Here is a 22,706-nt window from a genome sequence, read left to right as displayed (position 1 = left end):
TTGACTGCGCTCATTCTATTTATTTATTTATTTTATCTGTCCAGTCCCGACACTAAGACAACACGACAGTTCACCCTTGCATATCAAATAATAGGGAGTGAATTTAGGCCAGGAGTCACAAAGATGCCATTTCTGTACATTTATTGTGCTTGGCCATTAACGTCAGCAGCTGTGAGAGCACAGTGAGGGCAAAAACATCAAGGAGTGATGGTTCCGTTTGAATGACTGATGCTGCCATTACCTCGTTCAGTCACTCTACCTGTAATCCCTTCTGGTCCTAGCCCTCTCCAGCCACCCATCATTCTGAAACTTAAACATATAATGGCCATTTGCACTTTTCCAGTTGGGTGGGTTATGAATGGAGTTTGCTGCCACGGAAGTCTCGTCCAATGCTCGTTATCCGTCCGCGCGACAGAGCCAGGACGTAGTTTAGGCCTCTGTCCTGGCCTGTTTCTGTGCTTCTCACGTTGAAGATCTAAGATGATCAGGGTCCAGGTTCATAGTAATCGCATTACATGATAGATGGGGCGGCTGAGTGGGTAGAGAGGGCTGTGGGAATCCGATGGTAGCCGGTTCACCCCCCCCCCCCCCCCCCCCACCCAGTATACATGTCGAAGTGTCCCTGAGCGAGACACTTAACCTTTAACAGTTCCCCCGTGCGCTCAAAGCCACAATTTCCCCTCCCCCCGGGCGACCAAAAAATACTACCTTTCCCTTTCCCCGTTCCCTGGTCAAGAGCATCATCCATCAGTCACTCCTCCTCGTAACCCAAAGCACGTCTCTCACCGACTTCAAGCCTTTGCCACGCTCCATCTGACATTCCCCCCCCCCCCATCCCATACCCCACCCAGTCACCAAGCACCAGCGGGCACCTCCCTCCCCTCACTGGGGCCCCAGGCCCCCCAGGGTGCTCTGGCCGTCGTTGTGGTCCGTGCCCCACAGCCTGTAGAACTGGCTGAAGTCCACGTAGGGCGGCACCCGGCCCGTCTCGTCCGGCTGAGCCGCCTGGCTGCCCCTCTGCCGGAACAGGCTGCCGTCCCCCGAGCTGGAGCTGGAGCTCTGCGTCTGGGTGTTGGTGGACTGGAGGGTGGCCGTAGGGCTCTGGCTGCTGAGGAGAAAGGCGGAGGACATGGGGAGAAGGGGTAGGGAGGGGGCGATGGAGGAGGAGGAGGAGGAGCAGAGAGGGACGAGAGCGGGGAGGGGGTACGCCGGGGGAGCGAGGGTCGGAGGAGGTTCGAGGTCAAGGTCGGGGGAGGAGAAACACATGAGGGAGGTGGAGAGAGGGAGGAGCGGTGGTCGAGGCGCGGTGGAGAGAGAGTAGAGGGAGGTGGATGAGGGGAGAGGGGGGAGCGGGAGGGGAGAGGGGGACAATTCAATTATGGGCTGCAGGACGTCAACGGGAGAGAGGCGGGCGGAGGCGTGGAGCGAGCTGAGGAGCGGTAAGAGGAGAGGAACGGGAGAGGGAAGGGAGGCGCGCAGCGGGACGCCATGTGGACAAACATGGCAGGTCCAAAACGAGAGACAGGGATGAATGCAGAGAGCAAACGTGCAAGAAATTCATGAATACGTCACATTCACACGGCGGCCATTTTGCTCTTACTTCATCCTTAAAGGGGTGGAGTATGAAGTAGGGCTGGGCAATATATGGATATTATATCAATATAATACTGAATGGTTAGTGAGCACGCCTAGAGGCCCTGGTTGCCCCAGGTTCGAGTCCAGGCCAGGTCAGCATATGTGTCGATGAAATGAAATTTGTCCCTGAGCAAGACTCTTAACCCCTAATTGCTCACAGGTTCTCATTGGAAACAAGACCGCAAGGACTTTCATGAACGACCTGTTAAAAGGAATTATCCTTATTATCCTTATTGTGATAGGAGACAATGATAGATGATATAATGTCTGGGATTTTGAAAATCATAATAGTTCTGTCTTTTTCTTATGATTAAACATTTTATCGTGTAAATATTTTGTGAAAGCACCAATAATCATCCCAACTACATCGTCACAATATTGATGCAGAGGTATTTCATCAAAAATAATGATATTTGATAAAGCAAAATGGCCACCTTGTGAATATGACATATCTATTGAAGAAACAACAATATAAGCAAGCATTTCATGTTGAGACAGAGCATAATAATAATAATGTATTTTAGAAGAGAGAAAAAAGGCAAAAGAACTAAACTCTTGGAGATAGGAAGCACACGCATGCACCAAAACCAAACATTGATTCAGGACAAACATTGGTGGACACCAGATGGTTGGCTTGAGTTAAATGTTCAAGCTGCACAGGACTCTTGGTTCTGTGTTGGGCGGCGGCAACAATGATCCATCACTGAACGGACATAAATTTGACAGAGCATTGCTGTCCCTCTCAGTCTGTTCATGCGTAGCCTATTCAGAACACAGCAACTCTGAAACATATCCAATTCCAAAAGGTTCAGCCTCTCTGAACTTTTGTTCAGACATAAATCTGGCGGGGGCGGGCGCATCTTTAGCCCTTTACAACAACAGATCAATGTGGCCGTAACCTTAAACGTTGTACAAAAAGCTTATGAAAGGCATGCACATCCAAATGATTAAATCACAGGTGCTGGGCAGAAGAACACAACATGGGAAAATAAGAGTCTGCAAACTAGATCATGCTCCCAGAGTTAATTTATTATATTACCACCAAAGGTGACATTTCAAGGATCTAGCTCTTCCTCAGTGCAAGATTCCAACGTTACAGTATAGAAAGACACTCCAACCATGCTGATAATTCTCACGAAATATGGAATTAGTACTGGACACTGATAATCACATGCAGTACTAAAGAGCATAATTTACATACAGTGCACGTTGGTAACCACTGTCTAAGAGTGTCTTTATGTCTAATAATACTGACCATAAAGCCAAATACCCATTATTACAGCAAATTATGCCCTTGAGGGCTTAACTGCTAAAATAGTTATGTCCTCATACTATTGTATGGTTGCTACAATATATCCTTGAATAGCTGCCTCTACTACAGTCGTTATAATCAGGGGTGCACATAACTGGTGCGCAGGTGCGCATGCGCACCCAAAATAAAAAATGCGCACCACATCAGGCGACGCGAGGCGCTTTTGCGCACCAACAGCTGGGACAGGAATTTCCAAGCTTTTATTTTTTAGCAAAACTAAAAAATAAAAGCCTGGAGATCGAGGCTAGGAATTTACTTCCTGAAGCCACACTCACACAATCACTCTAAAGCACCCGTTGGCCCCATGTACAGCCATTAGGCGGAGGGGTAGAGATATGACTCGCGTCGCCTCGCATCGCCTCGCATTGCCTCGCGTGCACGCAGCCAGCAGCGGCTGTTAGAGGCACTCGTCACCGATGATGAACGCACCGTAATGGTGCAAAATATGCCGTGAACGTCCCAATCTGGCGGATAAAATCAGCGCAGCAGCACAGGGCACCAACCTTGGGGGCTTTATCTAACAGCGTGAGAAAAAAAACGGCCAAAATCGGCGAAATGTAGAAGCAGAGCGTCCGTTTTTTCCCCCCCCCCCCCCGTTGACAAAACTGTCCGGTGGGCACCGTGCTGAACCAGCCCCCCCACCCCCCGTTGTCAAAACTGTCCGGGCTGACCCCCCCCCCCCCCGTGGAAAAAACGGGACGGGCGCCATGCGCACCAAGTCACATGTCCAGGTGCTCTTCTGCGTACCAGACCTAAAAAGTTATGTGCACCCCTGGTTATAATCTCAACGAAAGCAAACTCTGCAGGCTCTGACCGAGCAGAGCAAACGGCAAAGAAAATGAGTCAACCTTTTCTGGACCAGAGCCCATTTGAAAATCTCAGAAGTGTTCGTGGCTCACCCATCTGACTGACCCAGATGACCGTTAGTGTTTTGCCAGTTATGTGGGTGAAACCACACGCAATATCCTCATAGGTTGGGAACGGCTGCCATAGAACCCCATGGAAACAGGGGAACAGAGGAGTGAATGGATCCAAGCTTACCCGGGTGTGGGGGTTCCTTCCTCCAGGGTGGAGGCGGTGTTGGTTCCGTTGGTGAGGGTCCCCTGTCCGGGCATGACCAGAGAGAGGGTGACGCTGGTCTTACTGGTGCTCTGGCTGTTGGAGTAGGGAACTGACACCGGGTAGATGCGACCACCTGTGTGACACACAGCAGTGTTTCTCAAAACCTTCTCATTTCAAGAGACGGGGGCCGAACCCCCATTTGAGAATTTGTACTCATCTCTGGGACCCCGATCTACACTGTAAAATTCTTAGTGTTAGTTTAACTTGTTAAATTGCTAACTTGTGGTAGCAATATTTATGGACTGTCAAATGTATGTATTATTGTGTATTTGTCTGCATCCCATTCAATCTCAGTCAATGCTAGTCAGCCACTATTCACATCAATGTGCTAATTCTAACTCGACTACAGCTGTCCATCTTAACAGGTGACATCCCCCACAGACTGCTACTCCTAGCCTCTGTCAGCATCATCTGTCTATAGTAAACAATGCCATCTATGGAAGAGTTCTGTAACTATTTGTGTCCTTTATCTTTAGCATAGATCCTTGTCAGACCATTTAGAATAGCATCTCTCGTAGAGTGGACACCATAAGAACGGGCTGAGATTGGTGCTCAAGAGGCTTGTGCCCGAGGGGCTGCTGGAACAGGCCAGGAGGTCTGGTTCCTTATGATCTGTATGCTCTTGCTCTGCTGAATCTTCCTAATAAATGGTCAACATTTCACCCGGACTGGATATTCATATTTTCCATTATAGTGTACAAAATGGAACCAAATGGACCCAGTAAGGGTTCCTTTGACTAAAAGCAAGTCGTCGACCTGGTATGTCCAAAACCATTACTTTTCAGGAAATGGGGGGAAAAAGAACCAGTGTTTTAATGGGTCCAACGTAGTTATTAGTTAGACATTAGTATTACTTAGTCACAAGCTCATTAATTATTTTCATAGCTTAAATATTTATAAAACCCACAGATGGACGTTCAAAAACAGCAAGCTTAACACGAGCTTGTAGGCTACCTTTGGTACTTGTTCATGACACTCTCTCACTAAGTAGGGTTTTAACCCATTAAGACCTGGAACGCATCTGTGTAACTTTAAGATTGCTTTGGCTATTAAAAAATAGCAGATATACAAGCTCATAGCGCGGCACTCAGTGCCGCGCTATGAGCTTGTATATCTGCTATTTTTGAAAATTCTTGATTTTTTTTTTTCTTTTTTTTTAAAAAACTGTTAGGATTTAGAAAACATTTTTAAGAATTGCCTCAGGTCTTAATGGGTTAATTTACGAAATAACATTCAAAAGTTGAAATGTGGAGATACAAGATGTCAGCCTGACGGCAACAAAACGTGCAAGGCGATTTGGACAGAGTTACTATATTGGATGATTCCAAAACCGGTCAGTAATCTGCCAAATGGTACCCTGTATCCTACCCTGTGTGGGTGTGAGCGCGCCGTCGGCCAGCGTGTAGTTGAGCGTGCGGATGAGCAGGGTCAGGTCCTCGTGGCGGGAGCAGTAGGGCGCCCTCTGGCGGCCGGCCGAGTACACGTCATGGTGCAGCCGCTTGACGCGCTCCACCACAGACTGGGCCACCGCCTCCAGGCTGCTCTGCTGGGCCAGCTCCGCTGCCACCATGGCTACTAGCTCCTATGACAGGACAGGGGACAGAGGGACAGAGGGACAGAGGGACAGGAGGAACAGACAGAGGGTGTGAAAAGGACACATACCAGAGGACGACACAGAAGTAGGGCTCATGACATTTTAGTTGACGATTAACCACTTAAAGGGATCGTTCACCCCCATAATAACTTTTTTTCTATCGATTACATACCCCATGGAGCCTTGAATGCATGGAGATTTATTTATTTTTCGCATTCCTAAGCCAATAATTTGATGACCGGCGGAGACTCAAAGAGTCTCCATTGAGTCTCCGCCGGTCATCAAATTATTGGCTTAGGAATGCGACAAAAACAAAAAAGATCTCCATGAATTCAAGGCTCCATGGGGTGTGTAATTGATAAGAAATAAGCATTTTTTTGGGTGAACTATCCCTTTAAACTCTGTTGACCGGAGTCCCTCAGGGCTCTGTACTAGTGTATTTTCTGTTTTCGCCCTACATTAAATATCTTGGCTGAAAATAGCCAACCTGCTATTTTCTGCATAAGATTTCCCCACGATGCGGATGTTGGGGTTTGTCGTACAAATAATTGCGATTAACGATTTGATGTTTTGTTTTTTTGCATTGAACGTCGTTGGAACATATAAACAAAAGATATTCTGTTTGCCTTTTAGGCTTTCTTAACATAAAATGCACCGGCAGATATGACAAATAACTACAACAAATACAGAGAAATCCGAACAAATTAACAGAAGATACATTTTCAGGTAGGTGACAAAATGTCAGCCGATCAGGAGAGTACCCATTTATCAGCTTCATTTTTATAGTGTTCCAGTTCCAATTTTGTCTGCTCATTTATTTGTGTTATCACTTCCAATTGCACTCGTTTAACTCATTCACTGCCAGAATTATTGCTGGCCGCGTTTGCCCACTGCCAGAGATTTTTCATTGAAAAAAAAAAGTACTCAGGAGCCGAGATACAGAATTTTTACTTTTTCTTCATTTGTGTGTGTTTTTGGTCTCCCCCACCTCTCTTCTGTTCCAAAAAATACCCGACTTCGAGCATGCAGGCTTTCATAGGCTATCTGTGTTTTTTATGTAAATTGGTCTGAAAACAGTCCGTCAGATTTGTTCCCCCTGCCTACGTCACGTCAGGGAACAATTCCTCCCGTTTTTCGGTTCCAACCAAAAAAAAAATGTTTTTCAAAAAACGTATATATACGGTTTTGGCACTCCATGGTTGTATTCCCAAAACCGTATATATACGGTTTTGACACCCAATGTGTTAATAAAGAAATGGACCGACATGGAGACTCCTGTTACTGAACAAACCCTGTATAGCAATGAGTACTAGAATATAGAGCTATGTAAAACTTATTTTAACCAAAGAAAATCACGTACCCTACCTTTAATAATACTTTTTAAATGTTTTAAAAAATAGTGGAAATAGCCAATGTACAAGCTCACAACGTGTCACTACGCAACAAGTTGTGAGATTGTAGATCTGCTATTTTTGAAAAAGTTTCAACAGATGGATTTACACAGATGAATGGCAACGATTCTGACGATTATGCCAAAAATAATTGCTATTATCTCAAACAATTGTGATCGGGCCATTATGTAATAATAGTGACAGGCCTACACATATAGGACCAGAGGCGAGGACCGTCAAAGGTCCGGGTTGCCAAAGTTACTGCAGGCCAGCTTTACCTGATTGGCTCCTTCTGGGCCGTGGGCGGATTCCAGGGCGGTGATGAGTCCTTCTGACATAAGCAACAGGAAGCCCGTCACACCTTCCAATGACTGGCTGCCGTGGATCTCTGGCTCTGCGATGATTGGTTTGCCTTTGGCCATGCTGATGCCACGTGCATGATGGACGGTGTACCATGGGAGGATAGGAGGATGACCAAGTATGAGCCAGGTCGGAAATAAGACAGAAAGATTGGGAGGGGGGGGGGGGATAACACAGATAGAGATATAAATAGGAGATCAATTCCAAGGTGATTTCATTGTCATACAGCTAGGTCAGTGGGAGTCAAGAGGAAATATGTGGTCTAGCACAAGAAACAGCTACCATTGTGGATTTAGAATCTTCAAGGACTTTATCCATTATTTGCCTTAAAGGAGTAGTTCACCCAAACAATTAATTATTTTTCATCAATTACACACCCCATGAAGCCTTGAATTCGTGGAGATGTTTTTGTCGCATTCCTAAGCCAATAATTTGATGACCGGGTCATCAGTCAGTACGAGACTCAGTAGGAGACTCTTTGAGTCCGCCGGTCATCAAATTATTGGCTTAGGAATGCGACAAAAACATCTCCACGAATTCAAGGCTTCATGGGGTGTGTAACTGATGGATGAACTACTCCTTTAAGTCTTAACCAAAATGAATGATAATTGATATTTCAAATGTTTAGTCCAGTGACTACATGCCATGTATACTTTACATTACTGAAAGTTTTTCCAAAGTAATAAAAAATGTTTGAGTAATATTCATACTTCCCTAATATTGTAACTCAAACTTCCAGGTGATAAACCCACATTAAATCTAATCCCACAAATAATCTACTTCTACAGCTAATATTCATGTCACCATGATTAAGTCATGGATATGCGAATTTCATTAAAATAAAGGCCACGTAAAGTTCACTGTGTTGGATTTGATCTATCTCAAGCAATTTTAAAGTCTTTGCAAATTGATTTGCATACCATACTGCAATGAATGGAAATTAGTGGTTTCTTGGAAGGTCGAGACAATGGAACATTCTCAGCAGTAATATCAAGTCTACAGTATCTATGACTTCTAGACGGTGAGCTAAACATGCAAAAATGCATGGCCCATTTAGTACACATTCAGTGAAAGGAATATTGTACTTGATTCATGGACCAAATATGACCTAAAACACTAGAGTACATTTAGACAGGGCTTAAGTGGTCAAAATAAGTTACGGAAATTCAGCTTTAATTTGGTTAACAACGGCATAGCACAGATAAGCTGATAGGTCTGAAAACGGGCTAGTCAGTGTTTTCATTTTCATGCTCTGAGAAAAGCACACTTGTGTTTCCCACCAAATGCAGACTTTCTCGCATGTTAATGAATCCTGCCGGAGACCTTTTTGAACGTTGCCGTTGTAAAATGTACACTCGTCCAGACATTTCCCAATATCCATGTCTTTTTGTTCTCCCTCCAAAAGTGACTTTTGCCAGTCGCATTCCTCCCTGCTGCCTGTTTGTAACTTAATAAACCCCAATTCCTAATTTTCCAAAAGTGGAGCGAGAGCTCCATGAACTGCTTGACTCAATAACTCCTAACATTTCCCACGCATCCCCACCTTGTCTCTGCTGTTTTGCCTGATGCGGTCTGCCTGCCTTTAAAGAAATTTTTTCTGTTTGCTGCCTGCCTCTCTTAATAGCTTTATTTGAGCATTATCTGGCCAATAGGAAATGGTATAATGCGTTCCTCCAACAAGCATTTCACCTTGGCATACAAGGACATCTGTATTAGTGTGTTCCATGTTGTTAGATGCTTGTGTTAAGTAAGGACTCGTGGGAGTTGTTTTGAAAGAATTATATCCGTGCTCTTTTTCAAACGCATGTAGACACTTAAAAATAACGTAACCACTTAAAACCTATATACTTAGTTGACCGGAGTCCCCCAGAGCTCAATATAAGATCTGCTCCTTTTTCCGCACTACACTAAATATCTTAACTGAAAATAGCATTTGTTCTACAAGCGTGTAGAACAAAACATGTTATTACATTCTGATGATCATTCTTGTACTAAAATAAGAGTGAGAGCAGCTGTTCATGGTTTAACATTTCAGGCTGATTAAGGAAGACTGAAGGATTGTTGTTGTTCATCTGTTGACGTAAAATAAGAAGTTAAAAACAATACCACATAATGGAGAGTTGAATGAAATGAAATGTCAGTAGAGCACATTCACCATGATGTAGTTATTGGGTAAAGCCTTTACTAGCTTAATTACTATATCAACAAAAGAGTCTAAGACATATACTCATATCAATTAAACACTTCTTTCAAAAGACGTATTTTAAGCTGAATAAATTATTTATATAAATGGTTTGGTCAATCTAAACAAATGATGTTGGTCTTTGAGCTGCGCTGCAAGCTTGAACATCAGCTATTTTTGACATTTTTGAAAAATCTTGCAAGTGTGAGAACTACTGATTTAGAAGGCATTTGTAGAATTGCCCTCAGGCCTCATGGGATAAAGAGACAAGAGAGAAGATGAGCGACAGAGAGGGAGTGTGACATAAAGAGAGGACATGATTAGACCTATAAAAAGTGATCGGTATAAAAGAAGTGATACAAGCTAAGGAGACAGAGAGAGAGAGAGAGAAATACAAGATAAGTGCCTACAACCCAAACATGACAAACCTTTATTTCATCTGACGGATCGAAAACCATCTCGCCGCCTTTTTTTCAACTTCCAATTTCCTGTGCTTTGCTTTCAAGGCGCTGAGGGGGAAATTCTATTAAGTGCATTTTATTGAGGATCACGATGGTTCAAGATTTGGGCCTCATGTGCTTGTCTCGGGCTATACACAGGAACAGGAAATGAGACTGGAGGGGGTGTGGCCGGATAATAGAATTTCAAGGGACTCAGCAACGGTAATAGAGGAGCTGGACCCCACTCAAAAAACACAGAGCGCTATAATACGGACAGGCCAGAAGAGAGAGAGTGTGTGTTCCACTTTGTAGGCATTAACACAGACAAACAAGGTACACACTGTGTGTGTGTGTGTGTGTGTGTGTGTGTGTGTGTGTGTGTGTGTGTGTGTGTGTGTGTGAGAGAATGCTGCAGGCGTGTGTGAGCGAGAGTGCATGTGCGTCTGCCATGGCCAGACTAATATCATTGCGTAGACATTAGTCTGGAATCTGTGTGGAACCTGGATTTCCAAGGGGCGGATTAAAAACAAATGCCTCTGGTGATAAAACCGCCTTATATTTGCATACTGGGCCCCGATTAGTGGCCCACAATTTTTTTTTTTTGCACAGGCAGATTCGTCTGGTTTCCTGGCTAAGTCTGCCAATTCTGTCCTCTCCTCTCACCTGAGCAGGTCGATGTCCGTGTAGTTGAACTTGACCCTGTAGTCTCCGATCCTCCTGGTGCTGCTCTGACCAGCTATCTGAGCTGCCTGCCGCACGCGAGCCGCATCCACACCTGGACAGAGGGGCAGCAACGCAAAAGGTACAAGGTTAGAAAGGAGAGGAGTGGAACTGATACCTCTGAGCAGTACAGTAGTTCCCAAACGTTTTCATGTCAAGAACCCCTAAATTAGTATGTATTTGGCCGTGGACCCCCCCCCCCCCCCCACCCATCTTAAAATATTTCATGCCAGGGACCCCCATACAAGATTTGTTATTAAAATGTTTTAAATATATATAATATATATATTTTTTTTTTAAATAGCCTATCTAAAAGCTCTCAACAACACATCACATGCTTGAAGATTGTCTATTTGCAAATATAGGGTTAAAGTCACAGGCCGTAAAAAATATTGACAGCGTTACACCCATAGACTCTACTGACCGTAAATGAAGCCTATTTTTCAGCTATTTCAAATCCGCCATCTTTCTATATCCTATTGGCTCGGAAATTAATGCTATTGGTTGGGACCAGATGCTGATCGCTGTTTAACATAAACCGCTGTAGCTTCAAAATGGCAGATCGCCGATCGAAACGGTCTTCTCTGGGCCACTCACACAGCTACCCTGTGTGTCTACAAACAGTTGAACGCGCAATTTTAAGGTATTTAGCGAGGTCTGTGGCGACGTGAAAAAAACAAAAAAACAACAATAAATCGCTGGCACTGGTGAGTACATTATGATATTAAACTCTGGCGTGGAATGTGTTAATAGATGGGAGCATAATTTACCAAAACGCATATCATGGTGATTGAAAGAAGACTTTAAACTAGCGACTGGAAGCATATAGTATTTATGACAATGTTTATTAAGGTAATAAAATCAAGTGTAAAGTTTGGCAAAAACCCCTCCGCTTGAATGGAGCCTAATTGCTTCTGACACCAGCAGGGGTGAAACAGCGGGACTACAGGCCATTCATATGAGATGTCACTTCCTATATAGCTTCAATTGCCTAAACCCCATTCTGATGGTATATTCAAAAACTTTGCTGGAGAGCCCCTGGAACCCTCTCAACGACCCCTGGAGGTCCCCAGACCCTACTTTGAGAACCACTGCCTCAAAGGACAGCCGAGAGAGGGAGTAAGAGAGTAATCCAGACGGCTGTGATTTTTCTCAACAGATTTCCAATGCTTAATTTCTGTGTCTCGTGTGGGAAACAGCGGATCTACAAGCTCACAACGCGTGGCACCCACGGCATGTTGTGAGGAGATGCGCAGGGGGTGGAATGGGAGGGGTAGGAGCGGTGTCACATGGCCTTGATGAAAAAACTAAAAACTGAAAAGAGGACAGGAGGAAAGCGTGACGCCCGACGTAAGGCGATGAGAGATGGGGAGGATGGGACGTGGAGAGAAACATAGGGAGCGAGAGGAGAGAACAGGTGGAGGAGACACAGAGGAGAGGACATACTTCACCCAGAGACATGGGAAGAGAGAGAAGAAAGGAGGTATAATATAATGCCTACCGTAATTTATGTTCCGTCGTACCACAGCATCGCAGACCGAAAACAGCAGCTCCATAAGCTCACAACGTGTAACCTCCGCGGGCGTTGTGAGCTTATAGATCGGCTATGTTTGGTCCGCGACGCCGCCATATGACGAAGTATAAATCAGGCTCAAGACTGGGGGAGAAAGGTCACCTTCAGTCTGCCGAACTCCGGGGTTGTCTCACTGTTACATCTTAAATCATTCCAAAAACGGCCTCACCTACAGAAACCATTGTCTGACTTCAAATTCACATTAACCACGTTCTGCCCCATTTAAACAAAACGTCACATGGTGACACGCTGGTAGGTAATATAGATCTGATATTTTCAAAACATTTTCTAAATTCTTTTAAAATGTTCACTTACGAGAGGCCAAAAATAGGGATGCCAGGCTTAAAGCGGTTAATGATTATGTGACGTAAGAATAGATTCCCCTGTCATGTTTATTATCTGTGTTGTTCTGCTGCTAATCGATCCGCAGATCACGTAATGATGACTTGACTGTTTCCGACTCTAAAACACTACCGCCACGAGAGGGGCAGACGGGCGGTCTGTATGCTTTATCTCACTGCTAGCCTTGTCTGAGAACGCCATCTCAATGCCTGCCAGCCCGCCAGTCTGAACAGTTGTCTCTCTGTGTGCCCGTCTGCTGTCTTGTCTTCTAGTCTGGACTGAATCGCTTTTTGTCAGTGGGTTCTTTGAAGGTCTGTCCGTCTCACCCAGGGCAGCCAGTCTCTGCAGCTCGTCCTCGTTGTCGGTGGAGTGGGGCCGACCGATCTGGAGCACCTGGTTCTGCCCGTCGGTGCTCGACTTGCACAGCAGAGCCCTGTTGGTGCCTGGTACCATACATGCACACACAGACACACACACACACACACACATACAAAATCTGATGAATGAAGATGTAGTACAGATTCTACATCATAGATGTAGAATCACACATGGAGTTGTAAATGCAGCTGTACATTTAACATTGTGCTCAACTATGTTGCGTTTCTTCTGTCCGTTTAGTTTTTTTTATTAGACATTTTACACCACTTTCAACCTGGTGTCCCTATTTTGGCCATTTAATTGTGGACACAAATGTTTTCAGAGATTCCACACATAATCTACAAGCAATGTTTCACATCACAAACCGTTGTGATCGGTCGGTGGCAGCGGTGGCCTAGTGGTTAGAGGGGCGGCCTTGATACCGGAAGGTCCCTAGTTCGATTCCCCAATTCATCACATCAATCATGAATCACCGCTGAATAGCCCTTGAGCAAGGCTTCCATGCAGGGTCCGGCTGGAAACAAGCTTCGTGCTTAGTCCGACACCCTGGGTAAACAACAAACTTTGCTTTTGCTTTGAGCTTGTAATTAGGTGTTTTAGGCTATTTCTGAAAGTATAAAATAGGGCTTACAGTAAGTAAACCAAACACAGCAAACAGTCAGCCAGCGGTTCTGAGAGCGGCCATCAGCAAATAGTTATTCTGCTCAACTGTGCAGCTGTGAATCTTTGTGCACGAGAAGGCAGCCACCAACCCTGGGTCTGGCATTAGGCCTTGCCGCTGTGTTTACATTTAAATTAATAGAAGCGGCAGCCGCATTGGCTGCGTCACTTTACCCTGAGTCACCTACATTGGGCGCCCAAGGAGCACAGCCCGACCTACGCCAGATGGTTGAGTCTGATGCCAATCCGGAGCAACATTTTCTAATACATTTGAAAAACTTGGATTTGATTAAAGTTTCTATTTGAGAACATAAATGCATATATGCAAATATATAAAATTAAACAAATAACTTTTAATTTAACCACTTAAGACCTATTCAACTTTTTTTTTTTTATGTTTTGAGAAACATTCTCCTACATGTGCATCAATTTTCATAAATAGGAACACCAGGTTCAAGGTGGTAAAAAAAAAATCAGGACACAGCAGCTGCATAATTGCCAACACTGGTGTCAAAAAAGTCAAATAATGCCTGATATATCGTCCAGAGCCATGTATCGTTCTGTCTCTTAAGGAGTGTTTTAGCATCTTGCTCAAGGGCAGTCTGACAGGACATGTGACTATGTGCTGAAAGAAACAAATTAACCGCTGTCGGGTTCACACCTGTGACCTCTCCCATAATACAGGATGGACTCTGTAACCACGAGGGCACTGTGTGGCGTCCACATCCAACGTCACTTTTTAATGGCAAATGAACATGCACGCAGCACAACCCCTCCGAGCCGGTTAGAAGTTCACATACCCTTGACTGGCCACCCCCTCAACATATCGAATTATGGGTCAAGCGACCTTAACTGTCAAATATATTTCACATCAAGCCACAGCTGGAAGTGCTTTACTCAGCCCCCCATGCATGCTGAAACCTCCCTGGGATTCATATACTGTCAGGTCAGACCCCAACACACACACACACACGCACACACACACACACACACACACAGCGGGTAGGCGGAGCTAATGTCCCCCTCTCTCCTATTCTACTAATTAATGATCCCCATTTTCTGCTCCCTGCCTGTCCTTGAGGAGACAAAGAGGTGGAGGGGGAAAAAACGGGGGAGGGGTCTAAGTTATTTCCTTTAATTAGCCTCAAACTCAGAGACAAAGGCAGCGACAGCTTTACCCTTGAAACATTACATTTGAGACGTGAAGCCGAGGCAAAGCTTCGGTTCCTTTAGTTTTTCTGTCGAGCATGCCAAGCCAGCCACGGTGCTGTTTTGCGCTTGCAACGGGTCGCATGCAGCCGCGGTGGTCAGGCAATACAGATGAAATCAAGCTGGCGTCTGTTTTTTTTTTTTTGCAGGGGAGACTGTACGAGGAGCTGTGGTAATTGTCCCGACGAGAAACGCTGCAGAGAAATGGGTCTGGTTTTCATCGAACTGCAAGGAACTCCCCCGGGGTTGGGGTGGATTCTGTGTGTGTGTGTGTGTGTGTGTGGCTGTGAGTGGCTATGTTTCAATCTATTCTTCTCATTGTCTGCCCTTCAATTCAATTCTTTGGACTTAAAGACCCAAAATGATTTGGGGTGTGTGTGGTATGTGACACGTTATGGAACTATGTTTTTCTGTCCCTTGGTAGACGTGTCAGGGTGGGACAGGGTTATGGCTCAACACACACACACACACACACACACACACACACACACACACACAAAGCTGTCAGGCTACTGCCCCACAGCTGCCGTGTGAGGGAGCCCTTCAGAGGCTGAAATAACAGTGGGTGTCATTCTGGACAGATGTTTTGGATAAAAAGAGCCAATTTCATTCCCCAATCTGTCTGAAAGGCTGACAGACTGGCTATATCAGCAAGGGAAAATGCTCTCTGGTTGCTCCAAGTAGGTTGAGCCAGGACCACTGCATGCAACGTTAGAGCACTATGTACGTGCCAGCGGTAAGGTGTGCAACCGACATGTGTGTCATGTCATAGAGCAGTGGTTCTCAAACGTTTTAAGTTTGAAAGACCCTGATAACTCTTGAGTGTACAAATGGAAACTAATGGAGCTGTAACATTTGGCTCCATATCAGAGTTACAAACATGTTAAGGGTCCATTTGGAACCCCCTCAAGGAACCCTGAGAAGCAATGTCACAGAGAAGACTTCAGAAGACATGTATTTGTCACATATGTCGTCTCTCTTCACTTATGGTTCCTTATAAATGTCGCCACTTAAGCTTATTCCACTGTTGCATTTATTGTAAAAAAAAAAAAAAAAAAACAGTTCTAGCCTGGCATCAGCCACCATGTGCGAAGACGCATGCTCCCATGGCTGACACTGACCTACCGCAATCGACCTTTCAATAGCTGGGTTTCAGAATTATCTTACATAGCTGCCAAAAATAGGCAGAGTAGATTTCTATTATTAGAGATAATGGAACAGTCTGGAGTGCGAACACTGTGTGGAATCAAATAAGAATGGGAGTGATCATATCATAAATAGGCTTTCTGAGCGTAAACATGCGTAGCTCTATCAGCTTGTGTATGCGTCTTTCTTCATACAAAGACCTGATTTCTGTTTGTGAGTATAATATCTCAGTTTGTGTGCTCGCGTATTTGAAAGAGTACATCTGAATAGAAATGGACACGAGACATATAAGATGAGACTGTATATGTGTGGTGTGTGTGTGTGGGTGTGCCTCTGTCTTCATCCGTACCCACGTTGGCAACGTAGAGCTTGTGGTTGAGGATGAGCGCCACCACGGCCGTAGCTCCTCCCGACACCTCCTGCTCCAGGTCCTTCAGACGCTCCTGCACCTTCTGACTCTGCGGGGGCAGCTGGTGGAACGGCACGTTCTGCAGCCAGGAGGACAGGCAAGAGACGGAAGGACAACAGAATGAACAAAATGTCTTCACGCGAGGATACAAAGATGAAAGATGTGGAAAATGACAGAAATATATATTTTCTGGTCCTCACTTTTCAAGAGACTGTTTTAGGGTTACAACGTGGGTTGAGGGACAAACTTAGAGTTAGGGTACTAGGAAGTAGGAGGATAGAAAAAAATAGAAAACCCACAAGAAAGCACTGACCTTGAAACCACTGGTAAACCTACCGGTAATTGTAACTATGCAAAGTCATGAACTATGTATTCACATATATAATCATGTGATGTATCATTGCAAAACTGTGGAATAAAACTTAAATATAAAAAAAAGAAAAAAGAGTTAGGGTAAAGATTGTGGTTAGGCATGTAGTGGTGATGGTTACGGTTAGAACTTAGGCGACAGAAATCAGTCAAAAGACCTCACAAGTATAGCAGTTAGATTAGAATGTGTGTGTGTGTGTGTGTGTGTGTGTGTGTGTGTGTGTGTGTGTGTGTGTGTGTGTGTGTGTGTGTGTGTGTGTGTGTGTGTGTGTGCGTGCGTGCGTGCGTGCGTGCGTGCGTGCGTGCGTGCGTGCGTGCGTGCGTGCGTGCGTGCGTGCGTGCGTGCGTGCGTGCGTGCGTGCGTGCGTGCGTGCGTGCGTGCGTGCGTGCGTGCGTGTGTGTGTGTGAGACAAAGGGAGGGAATGAGTGAGAGAGAAAAAGTGTGTGGAAAAAGGCAGGGATAGAAAAGGCGATGAAGAGGAAAGAGATGGATGCCGTCCAGGCGAGAGAGAGAGACGGGGAACAGAGCAGACAGAAGAGATTCCAAACAAGAGGAGAGAATGTGGCCGCTGGCTTATCTAATGAAACAACTGATGAGACCCAATTAGCACGTAATGAAATCCCATGTCCAACGGCTGGGCATTAGTTTGCACCACAATCGAAATGAACCGAGACGGTTCCCATTTATCAGGTCAATGTGCAAATATGCTTCGTCTACTAGAGCCCGACCGATATGTGGGTCTGGCCGGTATATCAGCCATTTTTATTGTTGACATGCAGCCATTGTGTTCTGATTTTTAACCACGTTCAACCTGGGGCCCCTCTTTCGGGCATGTCATGGGCAAACCTTTTCAATACATTTAAAAAATAGCAGATCTACAAGCTCGCAGCATGACACGTTGTGAGCTGGTAGATTGCTCTATTTTTTTATGTTTTGAACATTGACACTTATTTGTGTTTATTTTTTACTCATTTATTTCCCTATAAGTTTTCAAATAGAAACATTAATGAACATTGATTTTAAGATTTTACACTTTATTAAAGAATATCGGTCAAAACATCTGTAATCTGTGGCCTAGGGCTCTCAAAAATCAAAATCGCGACAAGACCCACAAACTCTGGCATCAGTCAGGCTCTTGCTTTGTCTGCATGTGTGTGCGTGTGTGTGTGTCTGTCTGTGTTCACCTCATTGTGTGGCAGGAGGTAGTTGGACAGCAGGTCTGCTTTCTCAGCCAGAGCGTCGTCTATTGTCTCAAAGTAGCTCTTCTCCACCACGTCAAAGGCCTGAAAAATGAAACGATTGCGACAGATATGCGTACGTCTCAAAATCCTGGCCACAAATCTCAGTGAAAATGACAAATTCTAATTTGTACGCAACCTTAAACGAACGGAGAAGAGTACCATTTGGGGACAAGCCAGATGTTATAAGAAAGATGTCATACAAATCTTTTCAGTGCTATGTCACGCCAGTGTCATGATTATGATTCTAAACAAGTTACCAAGATTTTTGTACAATACATTGCAACCCTGACTGTTTGTGGGTAGTAAATAAGAGGTAATATTGCACAGTACCATACTGGTAAACAATATAAAACGGCATCCTACTATAATTCTAGTAACCTCTGTCCGTAGTGGTGAGTGAGTGAGTGAGTAGATGAAGCTACCGGTTCTCCTCAGTGGCTGGACCAATTGCTCTGATTTTGCACACAGCCATTGACCATTACCATCTGAACTTAACTGTGAAGCCCGTTTTTCAATTTCATCAAATCTCAGCTTCTTATTAGCGTTTTTGTGTCAAACACTGTCGCCATGGTTACGGGGCTGCCCAGCTATGGGACGAACTGCCTCCCGGGTTGCCAGATCATGTGCGCATATCCCCCCACGGATGCGCTGCGCCGACCGGGTATGGTCTAGTAAAAGTAACATGATTCATATTCTTTGCCCACACACACACACACACACACACACACCCCTACCTGTGTAAGAATCCGGCGAACATCGTTGTCTGTGTGACTGGAGTTGAGTTGCCCCAGTAGGAGTTCAGCCGTCAGACACTGAGAAACAAAATTGGCCACTCTGCTGCCATCGTAACCATTGAAGACCCCATACAGGAAGCACCCGTCCTCGCCTCTGATTGGTGGAGAGGACAGAAAATACTAACAACTCAGCAGTACTGGAAATTCGGCTTTACCTCAGTATTGGGCAAGTTACTCAGGAAGAGTAATACGTTTCTAGTTACTTATACTTCCTCAAAAAGTAATAATGTATAATATATTACTTGGTATCAAGCTAGTATTGTTGAATTACATAGTAATGTATGTTATGTAATGTTGTACTACATATTATATGACTTAAGAAAACATTCTGCATATTCCATATATACAACAATAATTATCCTTCCAGGAGTCAAAAATCAACCAAACAGCAGAACTAACTTTGTGTGTGTGAAATTATCATCATTTAAGCAACATCTCAACAAAGATGGGTGCTGGAAAATGAAACATGTGACCATTCTTAAATTGTTTTGCACATAGTCTCAATAATTTTGTACTATTTTATTCATTTATTTTTATTTAAAGTTAGTTTGAGCATTACTATACATTTGAATTGTATCTTTTGCGGTATCTTGTTTTATTGTTAAACGTTATATTTAAATGGATCCTTAACTGTACTGTATCTATTGTCATTGTATGCTACGTTCATTAATATATACTGTCCCTATCAAATAAACAAATAAAATAAAGCACATCAGATAGCTATAACTCATCCTCAACTCAAATTGTGAGTTTTTCTGAAGCATAACATATTAGCACTGTAACCTGGTCCATTCCGTAGGTGTTGGTACAGGCTGAAGTATCTCACCTAACAAATCTGAAGTGGCCATCTTCATTGGGATGGCTCTGGGTGCCTTTTCCATCTGAACCGTACACACAGTTGGGTGCTGTGCCAACTCCACACATCTGACACAGTGGGAGGTCATCTGTCCAGCTCTGATGCTGCAACCACAACACAAACAAGGCTTGTTTCTCTTGCAAGAAATTATAATTCAATATGATGACGTTGTCATTGTAATGAAGTGTGATTGTCAGTTGATTGGTTGACTGAATACTTTATTAACTGCTGACAACAGTACAGTACGTCAACAGTGCCATTATGACACTGTGTTGACATTGACAATCACACTTGACTTCACATTTGCAAATTGGGATTTGGTCTGTTTAAACACAGGGAGTACACAATTAAGATGTGTAATATAAGTTGCCAATCACAGATAAATATTAAGTGAATTAAATTAACTTTGAACTATTTTAATATTACTTTCTAAAACAACTGACAACTATTATGTGGCAATGGCAACATAACGAAAACATATGTTGTAGTTTTTCTTAAAATTTCCAGCTAATGTGAAGCAATAATTCATAATTGTTCTTTGATGTAATGGACAAACTGCACTCAAAACTTAGCTGCTACTTAATGTTGATGTGCCCCGACAATGTAGTGATGTAGCCGCAAGCAACTCTTAGATTCTATTTTTAATATCTGGAATCTAGAGTTGCGAAACCAACCCTTGACAGCCCATACATCCAAACAGAAAAGTGCTATCTGATTGTATTAAACAACGTTAAACTCACCAACATTGCAGCTGTACGGAAAGCTTGAATTATCCTCTTTCTATGTGCAAAGTTTTTGTTTCATATAGATTCACCGTAGAAATGTTATGAGCTACTTTCTGTCAATAAATTCTGTGCCGGTGATAAAAAAATGTTCTTCTATTTTTAAGTGTTCAAAGTTTGGAAGTGCTCATTGGAGATTACTCAATGGTCCTACGTACAAGCTGTTTCGAAATTGCACATAAAATGCAGGAGGCAGCAGGACGTTGCCTTATTGAAAACGAGCACTTCCAAACCATGACACATAGAAAAATAATCACCTGCATGGAATGTATTGACAGAAAGTAGCTCATGTCTACGGTGTATTTTTATGAAACAAAAACTTTACACATAGAAAAAAGGATAATTCAAGCTTTCCGTGCAGCTGCAATGTTGGTGACTTTACCGTTGTTTAGTACAATCAGACTTCAGGACTTTTCTGTTTGGATGTAAGGGCCTGTCAAGGGTTGGTATTGTAATTCTAGATTATTCCAGATGTTAAAAATAGAATCTAAGAGTTGCTTGCGGCTAGAAGTGATGTAGCTTTGCTTTTGTCAGGCTACCACAAGCTACATGGTGAAAGACAGCTACATAATTCTGAAAGTACTGAAACAACAGGGAACTGTAGATAAGCCAGTAGCTCAGGCACTTTTAGCTAAAACTACACACGCTACTGATGAAGGTTTTACTGAAGACATTTATCAAAGTAGCGTCCTGTTAGACACTCTTACAGTCTCCATTGACTGCATCAATCTAATCATTCTAAAAGCCCATAGCAGTGTTTTAGATAATTAATCATTTAACAGAGTGTTTTCAACCTTTTTTTTTTTTTTTTTCAACTTTTTTGCGCCAAGGACCCCCAAATTGACACACATTAGCCCAGGGACCCCCATTTGAAAAGATATGGCAGGGACCCCCGATAAGAGAAGATTTTTTTACGGCTCTAGCAGTGATTCTCAACCATTTTAATTTCAAGGACCCCCAGTTTGACATGCATTAGGATTACGGACCCCCATTTAACGGCATTTCTATCTCTGGGACCCCAATTTATATTATAAAATCAATGATAATTTAATGGAACCAAATGGACCCGGTTCCATTTGTACACTCTCAGAGTTACAGACCCATAAGGGTCCATTTGGTTCCTATCCATCATTTAGCTGGGGACCCCCTGGAACTCCCTCAAGGACCACTGGTTGAGAACCACTGATTTAACCCCTTTTATAAATTTGATTTAGCCAGTTACCATAGATTTGTTAACAAAATCATACCATAACAAAGTTCACCAGTAGCTAAATTAGTTCCTGGTTTGATAGCCAGCTGATATGTCACTGTCTAACAAATACAAATCATGTACATTCCTTGTTAGGTTGCACATAGTGTTGATCTTGTTTATAGTTATATTTACATTGAAACACTGTTAAGAAGACAGATGATCACTGACACTTTTAGAAAGTGACAGCTGATTAAACTAAACCAAGTTAGCATTAGCTCAGGTAGCATCATCGTAGGCTACAGAACAAACCAGGACAACAGCCGTACCACGGTGTCACTCGTGTACTAAACGGGTCAACATAGGTACTAAAGACATTCACACCCTCTATAATAACATATAATAATGACGCGGTGAAGGGAAATTAATGAGTGGTTTGTGTTTATCTTACGCTCTGCATTAGGCTCCTTCGCTGGGCAGCCATCTTGGATGCAGTGTTGCCAGGTTATGCGAGAGAAACAAGCAACTAGGTCTATATGAAAACAAGCCCAAAATAAGCCCTTTATTTATATACTTATATACATAATACGTTGGCTATTTGAAAATAGCAGATATACAAGCTCGTGCTTGTAGATCTGCTATTTTCCCCATAAAAGATCTTGAATAAAATTTGAAAAAAATGTGGAATATTTTTTAAACATTTTAACAACACAAATCTTGTATGGAGGTCGCTAGCATAAAATATTTTCAAATGGGGGTCCGCAGGCAAATACATATTAATCCGGTGGTCCTTGACTTAAACATGTTTGAGAACCACTGGTTTAAACAAAATTCAGTAAACAATGCCAAATGAGCAACAACACTTTAGAAACAAGCCCAAAAAACGCAACCCGCAACTTAATATTTACAAGCAACTTTACAGAAAAACAAGCCCAAAGTCGCTTTTAATAAGCAGACATGGCAACGCTTTTGGACGGAGCACTACTGACGTTTCAAGGGGG

The 22,706-nt window shown here is 43.6% G+C and overlaps 1 protein-coding gene across 2 annotated transcripts; it reads right to left on the bottom strand.

The window, feature by feature from the left end:
- Positions 1-852: 852 nt before the first annotated feature.
- tab1 (TGF-beta activated kinase 1/MAP3K7 binding protein 1) lies at positions 853-22,195 on the bottom strand. Of its 2 annotated transcripts, none has more exons than XM_084076910.1 (11): positions 22,157-22,195; positions 19,705-19,838; positions 18,819-18,972; positions 18,028-18,126; positions 16,414-16,552; positions 12,998-13,114; positions 10,700-10,811; positions 7,333-7,477; positions 5,438-5,651; positions 3,989-4,142; positions 853-1,108 (listed from the first exon to the last, which is right to left on the bottom strand). In XM_084076910.1, exons 1-11 carry the CDS (start codon positions 22,187-22,189, stop codon positions 883-885), a joined length of 1,527 nt encoding a protein of 508 aa, XP_083933036.1. In that variant the 5' UTR covers positions 22,190-22,195; the 3' UTR covers positions 853-882. The 2 variants fall into 2 exon arrangements, with proteins under 2 accessions (XP_083933036.1, XP_083933037.1); XM_084076911.1 differs by having other exon boundaries at positions 853-1,105.
- Between the last annotated feature and the right edge of the window lie 511 nt (positions 22,196-22,706).

Source organism: Gymnoscopelus microlampas (genome assembly GCF_963454915.1).
Source record: "Gymnoscopelus microlampas genome assembly, chromosome: 2".
In the NCBI taxonomy this organism is placed as follows: Eukaryota; Metazoa; Chordata; class Actinopteri; order Myctophiformes; family Myctophidae; genus Gymnoscopelus; species Gymnoscopelus microlampas.
The sequence above is the reverse complement of the archived record's forward strand: the minus strand, read 5'-3'. Positions and strand labels throughout refer to the sequence as shown.